Genomic DNA, 24487 nt, shown 5'->3' on the forward strand with positions numbered 1-24487 from the left:
ATTTGGATGGAATTGAAGGCGTTTACAAAGCCCCCATAGCGCCAGAACAGTGGAACTCCCCCCACATGTGACCTCATTTTGGAACTACACCCCTCATGTAATGTAATAAGGGTTACAGTGAGTATTTACACCCCACAGGTGTCTGACAGATTTTTGGAACAGTGGTCCGTGAAAATGAAAAATGTAATTTTTCATTTGCACAGCCCACTGTTCCAAAAATCGGTCAAACACCAGTGGGGTTTAAATGCTCACTGCACCCCTTATTACATTCTGTGAGGGATATAGTTTTTTTTTTCTTCTTTTTATCACGCTTGGGGGGCCTCAGATTTATTTTCACCTAAGGCCTCAAAAAGTCTAGAGCCGCCTCTGCTTGTGAGAAAGTAAAACAGTCCAAAACATAACCAGGCCTCTCCATGCTTCACAGAAGGTACACTGCTCTTTTCTTTGTATGCTTCAATTTTGTGACTGCAAACACAGGGGGGATGTGACCTGCCAAAAAGCTCCAGTTTTGTCTCATTTATCCAAAGGACATTCTCCAAAAGCGTTGTGACTTGTCCTTTGGACAGATGAGACAAAAATTGAACAACTATGGTCAATGGGCCCCCTCTATGCACCTCTTTGGGAGAGCCAGAGATACACGAGTGCTGTGGTCGACACAGATCCGTGCAAGGGGAGAGCTGGAGCTCCAGGCAAGAGATCGCAGGAGGTCCCAATAACTGGAATCCCCCATGATCAGACACTAATCCCCTATCCTGTGGATAGGGGATAAGCTGTAAAGTACCAGAGTTCCCCTTTGAAGTTCTCAGAACTGGAGATGCAGTATGTGAGTTTATAAAGTGTGATCTGTATGTTATCTGTCAGTAAATCCTCTGAAGAAGATGACATGACCTGAAAAGGCAACAAGAACCAATAGATTGCACCCAACTAGAGAGTATATAGAAACAATGCCGGATGTTGAGGCACAATACAGTCCGTGGAGCAAACAGGATTAGTAGATCAGAAAATTTATTAAACATGAATTGATTTTTTTTTCTCATCCACTGAGTTGCTTCTTACTTACAAATAATGAAAACTTAGACATCTCTAGAAGTGGAATAAATCTATTGCTTAGTAATCCGTGCAAATATAAAAGAGGGGGAAAAAAAACTACAATCGACTACAATATCTTGTAGTAAACAATAGGTTATAACGTGCAATAGTGCAATTTCTTCTTTGTTGTTCCAACAATGCAAATCTTTGTATAAAAGTCCACAGAGTTTTATATACATTGTTCAATAGGTCTAGCTATGCATTTGTCTTGAGTTGCTGTTTTTATTGGCGTTTTGTGCAACAGGAGATTTGCTTTTTCGAGGGCGACGCAGTTTCTGATCCCAGCGCTGAAAAATAGAAAAGAAAATAAGATTAAGCATGCATGGGATAGGCATAAGGCTATCCTTCATATTCAATAGGGCCAGTGACTATTTATAATATTTAGGATATTGGGCAGACTAGATTGGCCGAATGGTTCTTATCTGCGGACACATTCTATGTTTCTATGTTTTTTGAGAACACTTTAGCTGCACTTATAATGGACTGTACCTGATGGTGTGTGTTTTCACAGGTAGGGTTTTAATGGTGTATAATATACATTGAGTTGCAAGGAAAATATCCAAAGTAGGCCAAGGCATTGTAGAGATTAGTCACTTCTAGCTACAAGCGCTCCACTGTTCACTCATATGTACAATATCATTTGGAATATATCCTTATATATATAATCTACCATTTAAAATGGAAATTGTGTCTTTATTTCATGACAAAAATGTAGAGAGCCTTTAGCTTTGGTGGGCCTTCTACTTGGCTATCACAACCCCTATATGGAGCATTTTGTAGCACCTATGCATCTATGTCACTCTTTAGCTCCCATTTTTATTCTTACCTTAACTTTTTTTGCAAGACGATCCCTCCATTTCTCAGCCAGGGAACCTTCCACTAGAAGCAGTCTGTTTTGAAATAAGGAAATATTTAGATTTCTTTCCTAATGTTTTGGAATTAAAATTCTGAAATCAGTGATCACCTTTTATTTTTTGGTTTAACATACCCTTAAAGTGACCCTGTGGCCAACCATTCCCAACAAAAGGTTACTTGATGGGCATGTTTCTTTTTTTTTCAAATTGATAGAAGAAAAGACCAGCTCACTCGTATATATCACGTTTTCCCGCTGAGCAGACCTTTTTACACTCCTAGTATATGTGGGTTTATAGATTGTTTGACAATTTAGGGAATCAGTCAGATGGACGTGAACTTAATTTTTATAATGGGAGAAACTATCAGGCGGTGGATGGGATTATAAAATCAGGGAGTGTCATTATTTTACATTGGGTGGGGGGGGGCTGAATGCCTAATACACCACCCTGACTTACGAGGGTTGTCCAGGAATAGAAAACCAGAGCCAATTTCTTCCAAAAACAACCAAACACCTGTCCTCATGTTGTGTGTAGTTTTGTAGTTCAGTTTCATTGAAGTGAACTAGGCAAGTTGTAATGCCACACACAAGCTGAGAACCGGGTGTCACTGTTTTTGGCAGAAATTAGCTCTGGTTTTCTATTGCTGGACAACCTCTTTGAACCTATGACCTTAGTCACTCAGTACCTAATCCTGACCATGTACATTTTTATGCCTCAATCACCTATATTCATTATAAAAATACCTCTTTTCATTAGCTCACAGTATTAGAAATCCTCTCTGGGGAAGGGGACGTGTGGTGGTGGGAGGTGATTGGTGCGTCTGCTCATGCAGTCTTGTCCATGAGTCATCCCGTGTCCATGACTCATGGACAAGCCTGATTAGTGTCCCAGTAGGTATGGGGACCCCCTAGTGGTTAGATTTTCAGGAACCGTTTTCTTTATTAAATATAAAAAAAAATTAACAACCATATTTCAAAGGGTCTTTAATTTTCATCAGTAACAACATATAAAAAGTATCTCAGGAACAGAAGGGTGAATCAAGAAAAAGGTGTGTAATCTAGTCACTGTAAGCTATTTTAATAATAGTAACATGTAATATTTGGGGGGTAAAATGTATGTGAACATTTTATTTTAGCTTTGATTGCTGGAGCATCTTTTAACATGTTAATACATGATCACTGTGTTTATATACACTAAACCTCCGAATGCCTTTAGAAGGAAAAGGTAGTATTAAATATCCCCTTTGTATTGTTGGAGCCTTAAAGGGGTATTCCAGGCCCAAACTTTTATTTTATATATCAACTGGCTCCGGAAAGTTAAACAGATTTGTAAATTACTTTGATTAAAAAATCTTAATCCTTCCACTAGTTATTAGCTTCTGAGGTTGAGTTGTTGTTTTCTGTCTAACTGCTTTCTGATGACTCGTGTTCCGGGAGCTGTGCAGTTCCTATGGGGATATTCTCCCATCATGCACAGCTCCCGGGACATGACATCATCATTGAGCAGTTAGACAGAAAACTTCAGAAGCTAATAACTATTGAAAGGATTAAGATTTTTTAATCAAAGTAATTTACAAATCTGTTTAACTTTCCGGAGCCAGTTGATATATATAAAAAAGTTTTTGCCTGGAATACCCCTTTAAAGTAGTGTATGTAGCCTAAGTCTGTCTTCCCACAACCTACACAAGACTGAAGAGGAGGAGATGCTTCAGGTTAAAAGACTACTGTCATTATAAAAATAAAACTTTTGATACGTCATAGATATATATCGAAAGTTTTTATCGGCCGTTGTGTGAGTGCTCAGACTCCAAACGATCAGTAGAAGTCATGTGACCAAGACGGTCCCATAATAGGCAGGGGACTAGTTGTCCTGCTCACATAGAACTTTTTTACTTCTAGTGATCAGTCAGGGTCTGAACATTTAGTCCTTGACAAATACAGTAAACACGTTTTACATGTTCCTAGGACAAGGGGGTTGTCCGGAATTAGAAAAACATGTCTGCTTTCTTCCAAAAATAGCACCACACCTGTGTTCAGGATGTGCTTGGTATTACAACTTAGCTCTTCAACGTAACTAAGCTGCCATACCACACATAAATTGATTCTGGAAGAAAGCTTCTATATTTTTAAAATCCCGGGTAACCCCTCCGAAGGATAGGGAATAAGATGTCTGATCGCGGGGGTCCCGCCGCTGGGACCCCCCACGATCTCTGCTGCGGCACCGCAGTCATTGTTACGCCGAGCGCTCCGGGTCCCCGCTCCTCCCCGGAGCGCTCGCTACACTCTCCTCACTGCAGCGCTCCGGTCAGATCCACTGACCCGGGGCGCTGCGATGCCGCCTCCAGCCGGGATGCGATTCGCGATGCGGGTAGCGCCCGCTCGCGATGCGCACCCCGGCTCCCGTACCTGACTCGCTCCCCGTCGGTCCTGTCCCGGCGCGCGCGGCCCCGCTCCTTAGGGCGCGCGCGCGCCGGGTCTTTGCGATTTAAAGGGCCACTGCGCCGCTGATTGGCGCAGTGGTTCCAATTAGTCTGATCACCTGTGCACTTCCCTATATTACCTCACTTCCCCTGCACTTCCTTGCCGGATCTTGTTGCCATCGTGCCAGTGAAAGCGTTTCCTTGTATGTTCCTAGCCTGTGTTCCAGACCTCCTGCCGTTGCCCCTGACTACGATCCTTGCTGCCTGCCCCGACCTTCTGCTACGTCCGACCTTGCTTCTGTCTACTCCCTTGTACCGCGCCTATCTTCAGCAGCCAGAGAGGTTGAGCCGTTGCTAGTGGATACGACCTGGTCACTACCGCCGCAGCAAGACCATCCCGCTTTGCGGCGGGCTCTGGTGAAAACCAGTAGTGACTTAGAACCGATCCACTAGCACGGTCCACGCCAATCCCTCTCTGGCATAGAGGATCCACTACCTGCCAGCCGGCATCGTGACAGTAGATCCGGCCATGGATCCCGCTGAAGTTCCTCTGCCAATTGTCGCTGACCTCACCACGGTGGTCGCCCAGCAGTCACAACAGATAGCGCAACAAGGCCAACAGCTGTCTCAACTGACCGTTATGCTACAGCAGTTACTACCACAGCTTCAGCAATCATCTCCTCCGCCAGCTCCTGCACCTCCTCCGCAGCGAGTGGCCGCTTCTGGTTTACGCCTATCCTTGCCGGATAAATTTGATGGGGACTCTAAGTTTTGCCGTGGCTTTCTTTCCCAATGCTCCCTGCACTTGGAGATGATGTCGGACCAGTTTCCCACTGAAAGGTCTAAGGTGGCTTTCGTAGTCAGCCTTCTGTCTGGAAAAGCCCTGTCTTGGGCCACACCGCTCTGGGACCGCAATGACCCCGTCACTGCCTCTGTACACTCCTTCTTCTCGGAAATCCGAAGTGTCTTTGAGGAACCTGCCCGAGCCTCTTCTGCTGAGACTGCCCTGTTGAACCTGGTCCAGGGTAATTCTTCCGTTGGCGAGTATGCCGTACAATTCCGTACTCTTGCTTCAGAATTATCCTGGAATAATGAGGCCCTCTGCACGACCTTTAAAAAAGGCCTATCCAGCAACATTAAAGATGTTCTGGCCGCACGAGAAATCCCTGCTAATCTACATGAACTCATTCACCTAGCCACTCGCATTGACATGCGTTTTTCCGAAAGGCGTCAGGAGCTCCGCCAGGATATGGACTCTGTTCGCACGAGGCGTTTCTTCTCCCCGGCTCCTCTCTCCTCTGGTCCCCTGCAATCTGTTCCTGTGCCTCCCGCCGTGGAGGCTATGCAGGTCGACCGGTCTCGCCTGACACCTCAAGAGAGGACACGACGCCGCATGGAGAATCTCTGCCTGTACTGTGCTAGTACCGAACACTTCCTGAAGGATTGTCCTATCCGTCCTCCCCGCCTGGAAAGACGTACGCTGACTCCGCACAAAGGTGAGACAGTCCTTGATGTCTACTCTGCTTCTCCACTTCTTACTGTGCCTGTGCGGATGTCTGCCTCTGCCTTCTCCTTCTCTGCTGTGGCCTTCTTGGACTCCGGATCTGCAGGAAATTTTATTTTGGCCTCTCTCGTCAACAGGTTCAACATCCCAGTGACCAGTCTCGCCAGACCCCTCTACATCAATTGTGTAAACAATGAAAGATTGGACTGTACCATACGTTTCCGCACGGAGCCCCTTCTAATGTGCATCGGATCTCACCACGAGAGGATTGAACTTTTGGTCCTCCCCAATTGCACTTCTGAAATTCTCCTTGGACTTCCCTGGCTTCAACTTCATTCCCCAACCCTGGATTGGTCCACTGGGGAGATCAAGAGTTGGGGGCCCTCTTGTTCCAAGGACTGCCTAAAACCGGTTCCCAGTAACCCTTGCCGTGACTCTGTGGTTCCTCCTGTAACCGGTCTCCCTAAGGCCTATATGGACTTTGCGGATGTTTTTTGCAAAAAACAAGCTGAGACTCTACCTCCTCACAGGCCTTATGATTGTCCTATCGACCTCCTCCCGGGCACTACTCCACCCCGGGGCAGAATTTATCCTCTATCCGCCCCAGAGACTCTTGCCATGTCTGAATACGTCCAGGAAAATTTAAAAAAGGGCTTTATCTGTAAATCCTCCTCTCCTGCCGGAGTCGGATTTTTCTTTGTGTCCAAAAAAGATGGCTCCCTACGTCCTTGCATTGACTACCGCGGTCTTAATAAAATCACGGTTAAGAACCGCTACCCCCTACCCCTCATCTCTGAACTCTTTGATCGCCTCCAAGGTGCCCACATCTTTACCAAACTGGACTTAAGAGGTGCTTATAATCTCATCCGCATCAGAGAGGGGGATGAGTGGAAAACGGCATTTAACACCAGAGATGGACACTTTGAGTATCTGGTCATGCCCTTTGGCCTGTGCAACGCCCCTGCCGTCTTCCAAGACTTTGTTAATGAAATTTTTCGTGATCTTTTATACTCCTGTGTTGTTGTATATCTGGACGATATCCTGATTTTTTCTGCCAATCTAGAAGAACACCGCCAGCATGTCCGTATGGTTCTTCAGAGACTTCGTGACAATCAACTCTATGCCAAAATAGAGAAATGTCTGTTTGAATGCCAATCTCTTCCTTTCCTAGGATACTTGGTCTCTGGCCAGGGACTACAAATGGATCCAGACAAACTCTCTGCCATCTTAGATTGGCCACGCCCCTCCGGACTCCGTGCTATTCAACGCTTTTTGGGGTTCGCCAATTATTACAGGCAATTTATTCCACATTTTTCTACCGTTGTGGCTCCTATCGTGGCTTTAACCAAAAAAAATGCCGATCCCAAGTCTTGGCCTCCTCAAGCGGAAGACGCCTTTACACGGCTCAAGTCTGCCTTTTCTTCGGCTCCCGTGCTCTCCAGACCTGACCCTTCCAAACCCTTCCTATTGGAGGTTGATGCCTCCTCAGTGGGAGCTGGAGCTGTCCTTCTACAAAAAAATTCTTCCGGGCATGCTGTTACTTGTGGTTTTTTTTCTAGGACCTTCTCTCCGGCGGAGAGGAACTACTCCATCGGGGATCGAGAGCTTCTAGCCATTAAATTAGCACTTGAGGAATGGAGGCATCTGCTGGAGGGATCAAGATTTCCAGTTATTATTTACACCGATCACAAGAACCTCTCCTACCTCCAGTCTGCCCAACGGCTGAATCCTCGCCAGGCCAGGTGGTCTCTGTTCTTTGCCCGATTTAATTTTGAAATTCACTTTCGGCCTGCCGATAAGAACATTAGGGCCGATGCTCTCTCTCGTTCCTCGGATGCTTCTGAAGTTGAACTCTCTCCGCAACACATCATTCCTCCTGACTGCCTGATTTCCACTTCTCCAGCCTCCATCAGGCAAACTCCTCCAGGGAAGACCTTCGTCACTCCACGCCAACGCCTCGGAATCCTCAAATGGGGTCACTCCTCCCATCTCGCAGGTCATGCGGGCATCAAGAAATCTGTGCAACTCATCTCTCGCTTCTATTGGTGGCCGACTCTGGAGACGGATGTTGTGGACTTTGTGCGAGCCTGCACTATCTGTGCCCGGGATAAGACTCCTCGCCAGAAGCCCGCTGGTTTTCTTCATCCTCTGCCTGTCCCCGAACAGCCTTGGTCTCTGATTGGTATGGATTTTATTACTGATTTACCCCCTTCCCGTGGCAACACTGTTATTTGGGTGGTCGTTGATCGATTCTCCAAAATGGCACATTTCATCCCTCTTCCTGGTCTTCCTTCAGCGCCTCAGTTGGCTAAACAATTTTTTGTACACATTTTTCGTCTTCACGGGTTGCCTACGCAGATCGTCTCGGATAGAGGCGTCCAATTCGTGTCTAAATTCTGGAGGGCTCTCTGTAAACAACTCAAGATTAAATTAAATTTTTCTTCTGCATATCATCCTCAATCCAATGGACAAGTAGAAAGAGTTAACCAGGTCTTGGGTGATTATTTACGACATTTTGTTTCCTCCCGCCAGGATGACTGGGCAGATCTTCTTCCATGGGCCGAATTCTCGTATAACTTCAGAGTCTCTGAATCTTCCTCCAAATCCCCATTTTTCGTGGTGTACGGCCGTCACCCTCTTCCCCCCCTCCCTACCCCGTTGCCCTCTGGTCTGCCCGCTGTGGATGAAATTTCTCGTGACCTTTCCATCATATGGAGAGAGACCCAAAATTCTCTCTTACAGGCTTCATCACGCATGAAGAAGTTCGCGGATAAGAAAAGAAGAGCTCCTCCCATTTTTTCTCCTGGAGACAAGGTATGGCTCTCCGCTAAATATGTCCGCTTCCGTGTCCCTAGCTACAAGTTGGGACCACGCTATCTTGGTCCTTTCAAAATTTTGTGCCAGATTAATCCTGTCTCTTACAAACTTCTTCTTCCTCCTTCTCTTCGTATTCCTAATGCCTTTCACGTTTCTCTTCTTAAACCACTTATCATCAACCGTTTCTCTCCCAAATCTGTTCCTCCCACTCCTGTTTCCGGCTCCTCGGACATCTTCTCCGTCAAAGAAATTCTGGCATCCAAAAAGGTCAGAGGGAAAACCTTTTTTTTAGTGGATTGGGAGGGTTGTGGTCCAGAAGAGAGATCCTGGGAACCTGAGGACAATATCCTAGACAAAAGTCTGCTCCTCAGGTTCTCAGGCTCTAAGAAGAGGGGGAGACCCAAGGGGGGGGGTACTGTTACGCCGAGCGCTCCGGGTCCCCGCTCCTCCCCGGAGCGCTCGCTACACTCTCCTCACTGCAGCGCTCCGGTCAGATCCACTGACCCGGGGCGCTGCGATGCCGCCTCCAGCCGGGATGCGATTCGCGATGCGGGTAGCGCCCGCTCGCGATGCGCACCCCGGCTCCCGTACCTGACTCGCTCCCCGTCGGTCCTGTCCCGGCGCGCGCGGCCCCGCTCCTTAGGGCGCGCGCGCGCCGGGTCTTTGCGATTTAAAGGGCCACTGCGCCGCTGATTGGCGCAGTGGTTCCAATTAGTCTGATCACCTGTGCACTTCCCTATATCACCTCACTTCCCCTGCACTTCCTTGCCGGATCTTGTTGCCATCGTGCCAGTGAAAGCGTTTCCTTGTATGTTCCTAGCCTGTGTTCCAGACCTCCTGCCGTTGCCCCTGACTACGATCCTTGCTGCCTGCCCCGACCTTCTGCTACGTCCGACCTTGCTTCTGTCTACTCCCTTGTACCGCGCCTATCTTCAGCAGCCAGAGAGGTTGAGCCGTTGCTAGTGGATACGACCTGGTCACTACCGCCGCAGCAAGACCATCCCGCTTTGCGGCGGGCTCTGGTGAAAACCAGTAGTGACTTAGAACCGATCCACTAGCACGGTCCACGCCAATCCCTCTCTGGCATAGAGGATCCACTACCTGCCAGCCGGCATCGTGACAGTCATTTTTGCTCCATGCCTGATGACTAGCGATTCGGCGCCAGAGATGTCACGGCCACACACTCCTCATGATGTCACCACGCCCCCTCCCATAGACTTACATTGAGGGGGCATGTTGTGACGACACGAGTCTCCTGCACCACAGCTGGTGTTCTAAACGAACGCTGGGTGCTGCAGGGAGATCGCAGGGGTCCCAGCGGCTGCACCCCCGTGATCAGAAATCTTATTCCCTTTCCTTTGGATACAGGATAGGATGTCTAGGGGCAGAGTACCCCTTTAAGGCAGCATGACAACAGTCAAATTACTGTTCTCTACAGGCAATGAGTTATTTAGAGCCATAAGGCGACACTGGGAAAGTAGTTACTTTATCTATATAAGTCTATTGTCTGTATCATAAATGCATAAATTACGGTACAAAACTCCATTCACCCTCTACTGATTTAAGGACATGATCAAGTCAAGGTGGTATTACCTGGTGCGCTCCTTGTCTTCATATCCCATTATAATATACTCCTCATTGACCACCAGCTGTGGGCACAGGCAGCCAGAGTTTGTGTACAGGGTGACGGTATCTTTTGGAATGTTCACCAATGAAGACTTCAGAATCTCCTTGACCTCTACGACTGCGGTGGCATCGTGGCATTTCACCTTCACTTCTTTCACTTTTGCCCGAATTACTGAATGAAGCAAATGATAAATACATGTATAATGAATAAAGGGTTTGTACAGGGTTCGCGAAACAGAACGGCTTTCTTGGGAAACAGTACCATGCCTATCTGACATTGCCTGGTTCTGCTCTATTGAAGTGAATGAGCTGCAATACCACATACAATCTGTGGACAAGTGTGGCGCTGTTTTCAAAAGAAAGACATGGTTTTCTGATCCTGTATGCTCTCTGTGATCTGCTGCCAGTTGTTAACCACTTCTCTGTTGTCAGCCACGTACCAATACGTAAACATATGATTTATTTGACCAGTGTTTCCCACCCCAGGGCACTTCCAGCTGTTGTAAAACTACAACTTCCAGCATGCTGGGAGTTGTAGTTTTGCAAAAGCTGGAGGCATATTGGCTGGGGATCACTGCATTAGACCTACTAGACACATACTGCCTCATAAATGCAGCCCTTTAAATGGGATTTTCGGATGACACATCCCAAGAAACCAATAGAGCCACAATCTGCACTTGGAAAGATTGTCATTTCCCAAAAATTATCTCTATTGCTGCCATGCCTACCAAAAAGTAGATACAACTGCAATATATGGTGGTCCTGTCTGTATCAGCTTTCTAACCACTATAAGGGTATATTAACATGGGTTATTTTTGTTGCAGGTTTTGCCACAATTTTCATAACTGTGGACAGTTTAACAAAAATATTAGGGCCAACATAGTTATGAAAATCACAGCCCAAAAAAATGCAAAAAAATAAAAAATGAATTAAAGGGGGTGTCCAGTGAAAAATACCTTGTTTCCTAGCCACGGGATAGAAAATAAGTATCTAAACGCTGTACGTCTTACCGCTGGGACCCCACATGATATCCAAAACGGAGCCCCGGCTCTCAGAGAGAGCACTCGCTTCAGTCAATATGCGCTCCCTTCAATGCTATGGGAGTGCTGGAGGTGCCCGAGTGCTGTACTCGGGTATCTTAGGCACTCCCATAGAAGGGCGCTCTCTCTCTCGAGGGGAGGGGATCCTGGCGGTCGGACCCCCAGTATTCAGAGTCTTATCCCCTATCCTGTAGATAGGGGATAAGTTATTTTTCACCGGACAACTCCCTTAAATATATACATTGGACCATTGCTATGAGTACTAAAAGAATAATTAAAGGGGTCTTCTCGAACATTGTAAAAAAGTTCACTGAATAAAGTGTGTAACCAGGTGTTCTAAATAGGTTATGACACATCATATAGTCACTGGTAATAATAGAGGAACTCTGACCCCCCCCCCCCCTCCCCTCCCCATCAATCCTGGGAGGACTAAGGTCCTAGTCTCATTTTCAGTACAGGGGTGAACAAACTTGTGAAGTTCCTCTCCAAATCTCTCATAGAAAAGGAGAGGTGACATGCATATGTATTCTTCATGGATCAAACCCAACTAACTGTTCTGATCTGACGGGAACTCATGGTTCAACCAAACCCCCATCAAGTGGCTTTTGGAACACATCTGATTAACTCTTTGTTCTATTCTCTTTAAAGGGTTATTGAGGGAGTATTACCTTTCCTCACACCATGGCACTCCACTTCTGCCTTTGATTTGTCTTAGCAGTATAACTTCTGAGAGGAGTAGCTGTAACTCTATCACCATCAGCATGAAGGTGTAACTATGTGTTGGTCAATGGCTGCACAATGCTGCGGCACCATCGCATGACCATTGGCATTTGTGGTTTCTGGCTTTTTAACACAGTTGTTTTAGTTGTTTTTTTAGCTTGGGAACACCATTTTCATATTCTCCACCCAGGAATTCTGATAAATCGAGGATGATCATCCTGTGTTCAGAGGAGAACAGTCAGGCTGGGTTCACATGTCTGGCATAGGTGAACTCAGCCTAAATCTCATCGCAACTGATGCCGCAAATGATGACAACATGCATCAGTTGTCATCAGTTGTATTGCATCCAGCATTGTTTCTGGCACCGGACAGGGGAACGCAACAAGTTGCATTACCCTGTCCAGTGCCCTATGGCGCGTCCAACCATCCAGCGTCAAAATTGATAGGCTGGGATGAATGGAATCAGTTCTAGCATCAGTTTCCCTCCGGTACACTCCAGAGGAAAACTATGTCGGACAACTGATATAGGCAAACCCACCCTTACAAAGATAGTCTCTCCCTCTCTCTCCCTCTCTCTCATGGATCACATAGGATTACAGATAACACTTTTATTATTATTATTATTAATAATAACAATAATATTTATTTATATAGTGCCAACAGCTTCCGTAGCATTTTTTACGTTTTCAGGGTTCAAATAAAGACAAATATCAGACATTACAATGTTATAAACTACATATTTAAACATGAGGAGTGAAGGCCTTGCCTGCCAAAGCTTTCAGTCTATAAGGAAACAAAATAAATGGATACATCTGTTTTCAGACTCACCATAGTTGTAGTTGTTCTTCAGATAGGTCTTTTGTGAAGCTTTCATTGGCTTACATTTACAATGTTCTGGAAAAAAAAGAAAGAAAATGGCATTAAGAGTAAATATTGATGAGCCTGCTACGAGAATGGCATCAATACCACAACAGGCCTATAGATGGTCTAACATTATTTTATTAGTCCATGATAGCCATGCCATGTGAGCTATAGGACACAAAAAGTTTATTGGCCTTGCAATATGTGCAGAAAGCAATGTGTACACATAGGTAAAGGCTGAGTATTTTATTGTCAATAGTAAAAATCTTAGCTAAAAAATATAGAAATGCAAGGAAATCTGGTCAAAACTCTTGCCTTGAACACATATAACAAAGCATTTGCCAGGCAATGGAAACACATTTCATTTAGTCTTTCACACATACATATTAGCATTTTTTAGGCTCTGCTAAACTCAGCTTGGTCCATTTTACTGCTCAAGAGTCCAGTGGGGGTGGGCTTTACAGCCCACCCCCACTGGACTCTCAAGCAGTAAAATGTGTTCTCTGCTGTGATACGTCATGTATCACTCACTATCTGTTATCAGAGGAAGAGTTGTTGAGTTGCTTATTTCATTTTTGAAAAAGCATCTGAAAAATGAAAGAAGCGATCTGATTGGTGGCTAATGCCCATATGTCCTCTGCACAAGTTTTGATAAATCGCCCCCCAGTGTTCTTGAGCTTGAGTGCAGTTGTTCAACCATGAAAGTCTATGGGGGAGATTTATCAAAACCTGAGCAGAGGAAGAGTTGTGCAGTTGCCAATAGCAACCAATCAGATCACTTTTCATTTTTCACAGGTCTCTTTAAAAATAAAAGAAGCGATCTGTTTGGTTGCCATGGGCAACCTTCCTCTGCACAGTTTTTGATAAATCTCCCCCTATTTCCTGACATCTTACGCTGATGTCACTTCCAGAGGATACAACACAGAACTGCTGATTTTACACCCCATGGACTTACGGACTTGATGTCCTGCTCTGAGAGTTTGCATACTCTACTATAATGTTAGAACATAGAATATGTTCAAACTAAGATTTCTGTGACAGATTTTTCAACATGGAATTTCACAGAAAATTCACATCACAAAAACATGCAGATTTTAGATGTTGTTTCGTAGCAAGCTTGGTGTGTATTCGGTCTGGCAATGAAAAAAATCCACATGGCACCAATTGACACATGTCAAAAATTTACATATCAATGCTTGATGGAAAAGTGAAATCCGTATTGGAAAAATCTGATTAAAAAACACATGTACACGGTTGAGGAATACTGATTTGTATCTACAGGAGACACTTTTTTCAAGTGTATTTTTGACAAGGAATGTTCATCAGAATCACATGAAATCTATTTTAACAAACTTAATGTGAATATATCCTTACATTTAGGGTACGGTTCCACATAGGGCTTACGCAGCGGGAAATAAGGCGCCAGGAGCTCGTGACGTCATAGCCTCGCTCCCTCATGATGTCATGCCCCGCCCCCTCAATGTAAGTCTATGGGAGGGGGTATGACAGCCATCATGCCCCCTCCCATAGACTAGCATTGAGGGGGCGGGGTGTGATTTCATAAGGAGGCGGGGCTATGACGTCACAAGCTCTCGGCGCTGGCTCCAGCGTTCGGAACAGTTTGTTTCTAACGCTGAGCAGTGGAGTACCTCTTTAACCAGGGAAGATATAACAAAGTAAAAAATATCACAAACCCACTTGTGGCATCTGATGACAGTGTTATGGTATCTGTTACTGAGCTCTAGGTTGGCCAGATATACCTAAATTATTTTGGTTTCCATAATGCACTAGGGTAATGCACACGTTGATGTCACAATAGCGGTATAATATGCACAGTGATGTCGCAGTACAGGAAAAGTGATATAAAAATAATCTAATCATTTTCTTAGTGACGTCAGCGTACAGTGATAATGTGCACAGTGATGATCCAGTACAGGGATAATGCAAGCAATAATGCAAGGGATAATGCAAGCAATAATAACTGTAGAGAGATATGCACGCAGTGATGTCACAGCACAGAAACAATGCAAATAGTGATGTCACAGTACAGGGATAATACACACAGTAATGCCACAGGACAGATATAGTGCAAATAGTGAAGTCCCAGTACAGCAATAATACAAACAGTAATGTCACAGTACAGCAATAATGCACACAGTGATGTCACAGAACAGAGACATGTCATAGTATAAGGATAATGCATATAGTGATGTCACAGTCCAGGGATAATGCATATAGTGACATAACAGTACTGAGATAATCCACACACTGCATGTCTGAGTGGAGATAAGCCTCCTTGGTAGTTGCTCTAATGGAGTCCGCATACTTTTAAACATACAGTACCTGTATGAATTATCTAAATAAGATCACAAACCTACAATTTCATACAACTGGTATAAATGTTTGATAGTGATATTCTTCTATCTGGAGAAGGAAAATTACAATGTTATTTACAGTACTATATGATAGTAGCATTTGTCTTTTTTCTCTGCACTAGTACTGACCTCTTATCCCTATAGAAAAAGTAGCTCATTGAAATTCCCTCAATGCATACCCAGTCTGAAGCACTTTATCTGCCAGACATTTGTGTCTGCTTTCAAGAGAATGAATTGTGGTGTTTTTGCTCTCTCAAAAATTCCAGGGCAGCAACAGAGTTATCTATTAATCTGTGTCTAAAGCCAGCACAGAATAAAAAGTGGAAAACTTAGTTACATCAGTTGTATCAAGATATTTTGGATTTTTCAACATCATCTCTTGTTTCCAGGCGTTAAAGTAAGAAAGTAAAAAAATAATACACTGCTCAAAAAAATCAAGGGAACACTGAGATAACGCATCCTAGATCTGAATGAACTAATTGTATGAAATACTTCCGTCTTTACATAGTTGAATGTGCTGACAACAAAGTCACACAAAAATTATCAATGGAAATCAAATTTATCAACCCATGGAGGTCTGGATATGGAGTCACACTCAAAATCTAAGTGTAAAACCACACTACAGGCTGATCCAACTTTGATGTAATGTCCTTAAAACAAGTCAAAATGAGGCTCAGTAGTGTGTGTGGCCTCCACGTGCCCGTATGACCTCCCTACAATGCCTGGGCATGCTCCTGATGAGGTGGCGGTTGGTCTCCTGAGGGATGTCCTCCCAAACCTGGACTAAAGCATCTGCCAACTCCTGGACAGTCTGTGGTGCAATGTGGCGTTGGTGGATGGAGCGACATATGATGTCCCAGATGTGCTCAATCGGATTCAGGTCTGGGGAACGGGCGGGCCAGTCCATAGCATCAATGCATTTCTCTTGCAGGAACTGCTGACATACTCCAGTCACATGAGGTCTAGCATTGCCTTTCATTAGGAGGAACCCAGGGCCAACTGCACAAGCATATGGTCTCACAAAGGGTCTGAAGATCTCATATCTGCATCTAATGGCAGTCAGGCTACCTCTGGCAAGCACATGGAGGGCTGTGCGGCCCCCCAAAGAAATGCCACCCCACACCATTACTGACCCACCGCCAAACTGGTCATGCTGGAGGATGTTGCAGGCAGCAGAATGTTCTCCGTTGCGTCTCCAGACTCTGTCACATCTGTCACACATGCTCAGTGTGAACCTGCTTTCATCTGTGAAGAGCACAGGGCGCCAGTAGCAATTTTGCCAATCTTGGTGTTCTCTGGCAAATGCCAAACGTCCTGCATGGTGTTGGGCTGTAAGCACAACCCCCACCTGTGGACATCGGGCCCTCATACCACCCTCATGGAGTCTGTTTCTGACCGTTTGAGTGGACACATGCGCATTTGTGGCCTGCTGGAAGTCATTTTGCAGGGCTCTGACAGTGCTCCTCCTGCTCCTCCTTGCATAAAGGCATAGGTAACGGTCCTGCTGCTGGGTTGTTGCCCTCCAATAGCCTCCTCCACGTCTCCTGATGTACTGGCCTGTCTCCTGGTAGCGACTCAATGCTCGGGACACTATGCTGACAGACACAGCAAACCTTCTTGCCACAGCTCACATTGATGTCCCATCCTGGATGAACTGCACTACCTGAGTTACTTGTGTGGGTTGTAGACTCCGTCTCATGCTACCACTAGAGTGAAAGCACTGCCAGCATTCAAAAGTGACCAAAACATCAGCCAGGAAGCATAGGAACTGAGAAGTGTTCTGTGGTCACCACTTGTAGAACCACTCCTTTATTGGGGGTGTCTTGCTAATTGCCTATAATTTCCACCTGTTGTCTGTTCCATTTGCACAACAGCATGTGAAATTGATTGTCAATCAATGTTGCTTCCTGAGTGGACAGTGTGATTTCACAGAAGTGTGATTGACTTATAGTTACATTGTGTTGTTTAAGTGTTCCCTTTATTTTTTTGAGCAGTGTATATTGAATAGAGTGTTAACTAATAACAATTAAAGTAATAACAGGGTAATATAAAATGCTATAAATGGAGATTAGGAGTAATGGAGTAAAGAAACTATCATTAGTGGCAGTTTCCTAGCTAGGCAGGGTTCTACTACAGTGACCCCCCGACCTACGATGGCCCCGACATATGATCAAATCGACATACGATGGCCTCTCAGCATCGTATGTCGATGTCAGCATCGACATATGATGCTTTTTTATGTCGGGGCCATCGCATTAAGTGCTATCCGGCAGCGCAAAATGCTTAAGCTGCTGCCAGATAGCAGCTTAATGTTCCCCGTGTGGTGCGGTAAGTATTACTTACCCCTCCACGATGCTCCGGGGTGCCCTCCGGGTCCAGCGCTGGTCTTCCGGTGTCTTCTTGGCCCTCTCCGGTGACCTCAATACGCTACTGCGCACGTCATCCAATAGGAATGGCGTACGCAGCGGCTTAATGACGTCGCTACGTAGGCCCTTTAAGGCCTTGCGGAAGACAGCGGAGGACCGGAGAAGACCAGGAGAGCCCAGCAGAGGACCGGGGTCACCATCGGGAGCGGGGGGGACACCATTGCGAGCGGCGGGGACAGGTGAGTACAGCTTCCTATACTTTACAGTGCACAAATCTCTCAACATACGATGGATTCGACAAACGATGGCTCGTTTGGAACGAATTACCATCGTATGTTGAGGGACCACTGTATTTAGATTTATAAATGATCTAGACAAGAGATCCATTCTCCAGGACATAAAATTATATGCAGAGTCACATGTGCCATATTTTGCTGCATATTTGCTGCTGTGTATTTTCCTACTTATTAACCCCTTAAGGACTTGGCCTATTTTGACCCCTGGCCACTTTTCATTTTTGCACTTCGGTTTTCCCTCTCCCCTTCTAAAAATCATAAAGCTTTCAATTTTGCACCTACAGACCCATATAAGGGCTTGTTTTGTCACCAATTGTACTTTGGAATTACATCACTAATTTATAACATGATTTTGCGGCAAAACAAAAAAATTATCTTTGTGGTGAAAAAAAAACAAAAATCTCCATTTTGTAAATTTTGGGGGCTTTCGTTTCTATGCAGTGCACTTTTCGGTAAAAATGTCACATTCTCTTTATTCTGTAGGTCCATACGGTAACAAGGATACCCAATTTATGTAGGTTTTATTTTATTTTACTACTTTAAATATTTATAACTACGTGCACCAACATTAGTGTGTTTAAAATTGTCATTTTCTGACCCCTATAACTTTTTTATTTTTCCCTCATATGGGGCTGTATGAGGGCTAAGTTTTTGCGACGTGGTCTGTAGTTTTTATTGGTACCCTTTTTGTTTTGATGGGACTTTTTGATCGCTTTTTATAAATTTTTTATGGTATATGAAGTAACCAAAAATGCACACTTTTGGACTTTGGTATATTTTTTTACATGTTTAGAAAGTTTAGAAAAGTTTATTTGGTGACAGGTACTCTTTAATGGTGCTCTGCTGCTCCAGCCTGCATGGCTAGCTGGGAGCATCAGAGCACTGATCGGACAGTGAGGAGGCAGGTAAAGGCCCTCTCGCATGCTCCCAGCTGATCAGGACATTGCAATTTCACCGCAATGGTCCCGATCAGCTCTGCTGAGCTGCCGGGATCCTTTTTTTAACATTACTATATGTATAGGACATATCAATAAGGTCTTTAATTTTTGAGCCTATTTATAAGAAATAGAACCTTGAGATTGACTCCCAATCCAGCTTTAAATGGTATTGTGTTCCTCAGCTCTTACACGTGTTGAAGCCTGGTGCTAAAATGGACCAGTCTGCCCCCGACAACGCTGCCCTAAAAATTTGTGATGATAAATGTTCAAATAATTATTTAGTTATTAAAAATGGGACAGTTATACAGGAATCAAATCTTTTTAATTACAAAACTGCAAATTGGACCCTTACTTAGTTTTGTTTGTTGATGGTAGAAAATGTCAGTATATATGTGATTCTACCATACCTTGGGGTAAATTGATGCCACCACCTGGGGCAGATTTCATTGGCAAGGTAGTCATAAATTGCTGCCAAATAATAACATCAACCATAACAACATCAGCTAACCCAAACACATGCTGCAGTCGAGATCTCAGGTTACTACTCTGTAAGTAGAAAAGCAGAATTCTGTGTTTTGTAAGACTGGAATAATTTACCGGAATCCTGCTGATGCATGCCGCGTTGTACTGGTAGAGTTAGACATTTTCACACTACCAGACAGATTCCCTTTGGTCAAAACATATCTGGGCACTGTTCACTACGGTTTCATTGCCAAATGACCAAAAATGGATACCATGTTTAAAGTACAAATGTGTAGAAATGAATGAACAAAGACAGCATTATAAAGACAAAAAAAAGTTTACTGTGGATGAAAAATGTAACCTTGGTTCTCGGCTGGTCTGGATTTCAGACCACTTCCTCTCCCCATCAGGAAAAACTGCAGGTCTCAGGTCCAGGGAAACATCATCTGAATACTATGTTGGAGCACTTCTGTTTTGTCCTATAAGGGATTCTATGATAGTAACAAAGTTTATAAGGTTGAAAAAAGACCAGAGTCCATCAAGTTCAACCTATAACCCTAATGAGTCCCTACAGAGTTGATCCAGAGGAAGGCGAAAAAAAACTCATACTAGAGGTAAAAATTCCTTCCCAGCTCCAAATATGGCATCAGAATAAATCCCTGGATCAACGTTCTGTCCCTATAGATCTAGGATCCATAACCTGTAATGTTATTTTTCTCCAAAAATGCATCCAGACCCCTTTTAAATTCTTTTACCGAGTTCACCATGACAACCTCCTCAGGCAGAGAATTCCACAGTCTCACTGCTCTTACAGTAAAGAACCCCCATCTGTGCTGGTGTAGAAACCTTCTTTCCTCTAGACGTAGAGAATGCCCCCTTGTTATAGATACAGTCCTCCATGTAGTTATGATTTTTTCCAGAAGTACGACAAAATAAAACCTATATAAGTAGTGTATCATTTTAGTCGTATGGACCAACAGATTAACCCCTTAACGACGCAGGACGTATATTTATGTCCTGCGCCGGCTCACATCGCGTCGGTCCCGGCGCTCATCAACGGCCGGGACCCGCGGTTAATACCACACATTGCCGATCGCGGCAATGTGCGGTATTAACCCTTTAGAAGCGGCGGTCAAAGCTGACCGCCGCTTCTAAAGCGAAAGTGAAAGTATCCCGGCTAGTCAGGACACCGGGAGGGCCCTTACCTGCCTCCTCGGTGTCCGATCGACGAATGACTGCTCCGTGCCTGAGATCCAGACAGGAGCAGTCGAGCGCCGATAATGCTGATCACAGGCGTGTTAATACATGCCAGTGATCAGCATAGGAGATCAGTGTGTGCAGTGTTATAGGTCCCTATGGGACCTATAACACTGCAAAAAAAGTTAAAAAAAAAGTGTTAATAAATGTCATTTAACCCCTTCCCTGATAGAAGTTTGAATCACCCCCCTTTTCCCATAAAAAAAATAAAACAGTGTAAATAAAAATAAACATATGTGGTATCGCCGCGTGTGTAAATGTTTGAACTATAAAAATATATTGTTAATTAAACCGCACAGTCAATGGCGTACGCGCAAAAAAAATCCAAAGTCCAAAAAAGCGTATTTTGGTCACTTTTTATACCATTAAAAAATGAATAAAAAGTGATCAAAAAGTCCGATCAAAACAAAAATCATACCGATAAAAACTTCAGATCACGGCGCAAAAAATGAGCCATCATACCGCCCTGTACATGGAAAAATAAAAAAGTTATAGGGGGTCAGAAGAGGACATTTTTAAACGTATAAATTTTCCTGCATGTAGTTATGATTTTTTCCAGAAGTACGACAAAATCAAACCTATATAAGTAGGGTATCATTTTAACCGTATGGACCTACAGAATAATGATAAGGTGTCATTTTTACCGAAATATGCACTGCGTAGAAACGGAAGCCCCCAAAATTTACAAAATTGTGTTTTTTCTTCGATTTTGTCGCACAATGTTTTTTTTTTCCGTTTTGCCATGAATTCTTGGGTAAAATGACTAATGTCACTGCAAAGTAGAATTGGTGATGCAAAAAATAAGCCATAATATGGATTTTTAGGTGGGAAATTGAAAGTGTTATGATTTTTAAAAGGTAAGGAGGAAAAAACTAAAGTGCAAAAACGGAAAAACCCTGAGTCCTTAAGGGGTTAAAGAGAAGGTGTAATTTTTACTGAAAAATTTACTGCATAGAAACGGAAGCTCAGAAAAATTACAAAATGGCGTTTTTTCTTCAATTTTGTCGCACAATAATTTTTTTTCCATTTCGCCGGAGATTTTTGGGTAAAATGACTGATGTCATTACAAAGTAGAATTGTTGGCGCAAAAAATAAGCCAACATATGGATTTTTAGCTGCAAAATTGAAAGGGTTATGATTTTTAAAAGGTAGGGAGGAAAAAACTAAAGTTCAAAAACGGAAAAACGCTCGGTCCTTAAGGGGTTAAACTAACAGGCCTATAATTCCCGGGGTCACCTTTTGACCCCTTTTTAAATCTTGCCTCCACATTTGCCATGCGCCAGTCCTGGGGACCAGTCCCTGTTACTATAGAGTTTCTGAATATTAACCCCTTAATGACCCGGGGTTTTTCCGTTTTTGCATTTTCGCTTTTTCCTCCTTAACTTTAAAAAATCATAACTCTTTAAATTTTGCAATTAAAAATCCATATGATGGCTTATTCTTAGCGCCACCAATTCTACTTTGTAATGACATCAGTCATTTTACCCAAAAAATCTACAGCGAAACGGAAAAAAAATCATTGTGAGACAAAATTGAAAAAAAAAAAAACCCCATCTTGTAAATTGTGGGGGCTTCCGTTTCTACACAGTACATTTTTTGGTAAAAATTATACCTTTTCTTTATTCTGTAGGTCCATACGATTAAATTGATACACTACTTATGTAGGTTTGATTTTGTTGTACTTCTGGAAAAAATCATAACTGCATGCAGGAAAATTTATACGTTTAAAATTGTCATCTTCTGACCCCTATAACTTTTATTTTTCCGCATATGGGGCGGTATGAGGGCTCATTTTTTACGCCGTGATCTGAAGTTTTTAGCGGTACCATTTCTGCATTGATCGGACTTTTTGATCGCTTTTTATTCATTTTTTCATGATATAAAAAGTGACCAAAAATACACAATTTAGAACTTTGGAATTTTTTTTGCGTGTACGCCATTGACTGTGCGGTTTAATTAATTATATATTTTTATAATTTGGACATTTCCGCATGCGACGATACCACATGTTTATTTTTATTTACACAGTTTTTTTTTTAAATGGGAAAAGGGGGGTGATTCAAACTTTTATTAGGGAAGGGGTTAAATTATCTTTATTCACTTTTTTTTCACTATTTTTTTGCAATGTTATAGCTCCCATAGGGGGTATAACACTGCACACACTGATCTTTTACATCGTTCAATGGTTTCTCATAGGAAGCAATTGATCGATGATTCTGCTGCTTGACTGCTCATGCCTGGATCTCAGGCACTCAGCAGTCATTCGGCGATCGGACACCAGGAGGCAAGGTAAGGGACCCTCCTGCTGTGTCACAGCTGTTCTGGATGCCGCCATTTAGCTGCAGCAATCCTGAACAGCCCTCTGAGATAGCCGGCAACGTTTTAGTTTCACCTTAGACACGGCGATAAACTTTGAACGTCGCGTCTAAAGGGTTAATAGCGTGGCACCGCGATCAGTGCCGCAAGCTTTTAGCCACGGGTCCCAGCCGTTGTTAGAGAATGGGAACGGCAGCCCCCTGAGATAGCCGGCAACGTCTTAGTTTCACCTTAGACGCGGTGATCAACTTTGAATGCCGCATCTAAAGGGTTAATAGCGCGGCACCGCGATCAGTGGCGCACGCTTTTAGCCACGGGTCCCAGCCGTTGTTATAGAAAGGGAGCGGACTCATCACGTACCGGTACGTCATGGGTCCTTAACAGGTTAAAAATAGTGGTCTGCCTATTACATTACTTAATTCCTTTAGAACACGGGGGTGAATCCCATCTGGACCTGGTGATTTCACTATTTAGACTTTTTGTAGGTGGTACTGTACTTCTTCCTGGGTTAGACAGGTGGCCTGTACTTCTTCCTGGGTTAGACAGGTGACCTGTCTTGGGGAGATTACCTTATCTCGCTGTATTTCACCTGGCATTTCATTTTCCTCAGTGGAGAAGAATTTGTTTAACATATTTGCTTTTTCCTTATCCTCGTTTATAATTTCCTCATCATCATTTTTTAAAGGGCCTACACTTTCATTTTTAACCTTTTTGCTATTTATATAGTTAAAGAACATTTTGGGGTTAGTTTTAGGCCCCTTTCACGCTATAAAAATTAATCTATAATGAACGTCCGTCATAAAAATCTTGAAAATCAGCGGTTAAACGGCCATTAGAAAATCCCATTATAGTCTATGGGATATTTCTAATAGTCATTTTAACCCCTTATCACCTGTTATTAATAACGGCCGTTATTTTGTGACGGGCAATAGTAACAGGAGAAATAGTGCATGCACTATTTCTTCCGTTCATTCGCCCGTCACAAAATAATGGCCGTTATTGATGCTGGACACCGCTGCAGTCGCTGATTGACTGGTTGGCAATACAAGTGTTGACTCCAAACACAAGAAGTGTTGTGCAGTAGGACTGACTTCAACAAAATGGCGGCAGCAGGGTGAGTGAGGAAGGTAAATATTTAACCACTTTAACTACCTCTCTGACCACATGCGTGTCTTTAGCAGCATTAAAATATACCCACAGATAGCAGATTGGTTATAGAAATTTTTGTGACTGTTCCTAACATCAGAATAGGGACTTGCAAAGATTCAAACACATGTTGCAGAAACAACCCCATTCAGATGCATGGAACTGATTCTTATTTGCAGAAATTTCTGGAACGGGACAATAACCTTGAAGAACTGGCATGTAGACTCATGACAAGTGACAAATGTGCTCCATTAACTTCCCTGCAGTACTGACATCTAGTATGATTCATCGGCACATTCAGTGGATACTCTGCTTAGCTACCTGCTGACCATTGTTCGCTGGACAGTTAAAGGGGTTATCCAGGAAAAAAACTTTTATATATATATATATATATATATATA

General features: G+C 43.8%; 1 protein-coding gene across 1 annotated transcript in view; it reads right to left on the reverse strand.

Moving 5' to 3' along the window:
• Positions 1–1010: 1010 nt before the first annotated feature.
• The window catches only part of FRZB (frizzled related protein), a 46773-nt gene continuing 23296 nt past the window's right edge, over positions 1011–24487 (reverse strand). Inside the window, exons 3-6 of the mRNA XM_056534090.1 lie at positions 12898–12963; positions 10277–10481; positions 1916–1979; positions 1011–1376 (exon numbers count right to left, since the gene is read on the reverse strand). Of these exons, the coding sequence (XP_056390065.1) occupies positions 1281–1376; positions 1916–1979; positions 10277–10481; positions 12898–12963 (431 nt within the window). The 3' untranslated portion in view covers positions 1011–1280. The remainder of the gene's footprint in view (positions 1377–1915; positions 1980–10276; positions 10482–12897; positions 12964–24487) is intronic.

This window comes from Hyla sarda, chromosome 8 (assembly GCF_029499605.1).
Source record: "Hyla sarda isolate aHylSar1 chromosome 8, aHylSar1.hap1, whole genome shotgun sequence".
NCBI classification, from domain to species: domain Eukaryota; kingdom Metazoa; phylum Chordata; class Amphibia; order Anura; family Hylidae; genus Hyla; species Hyla sarda.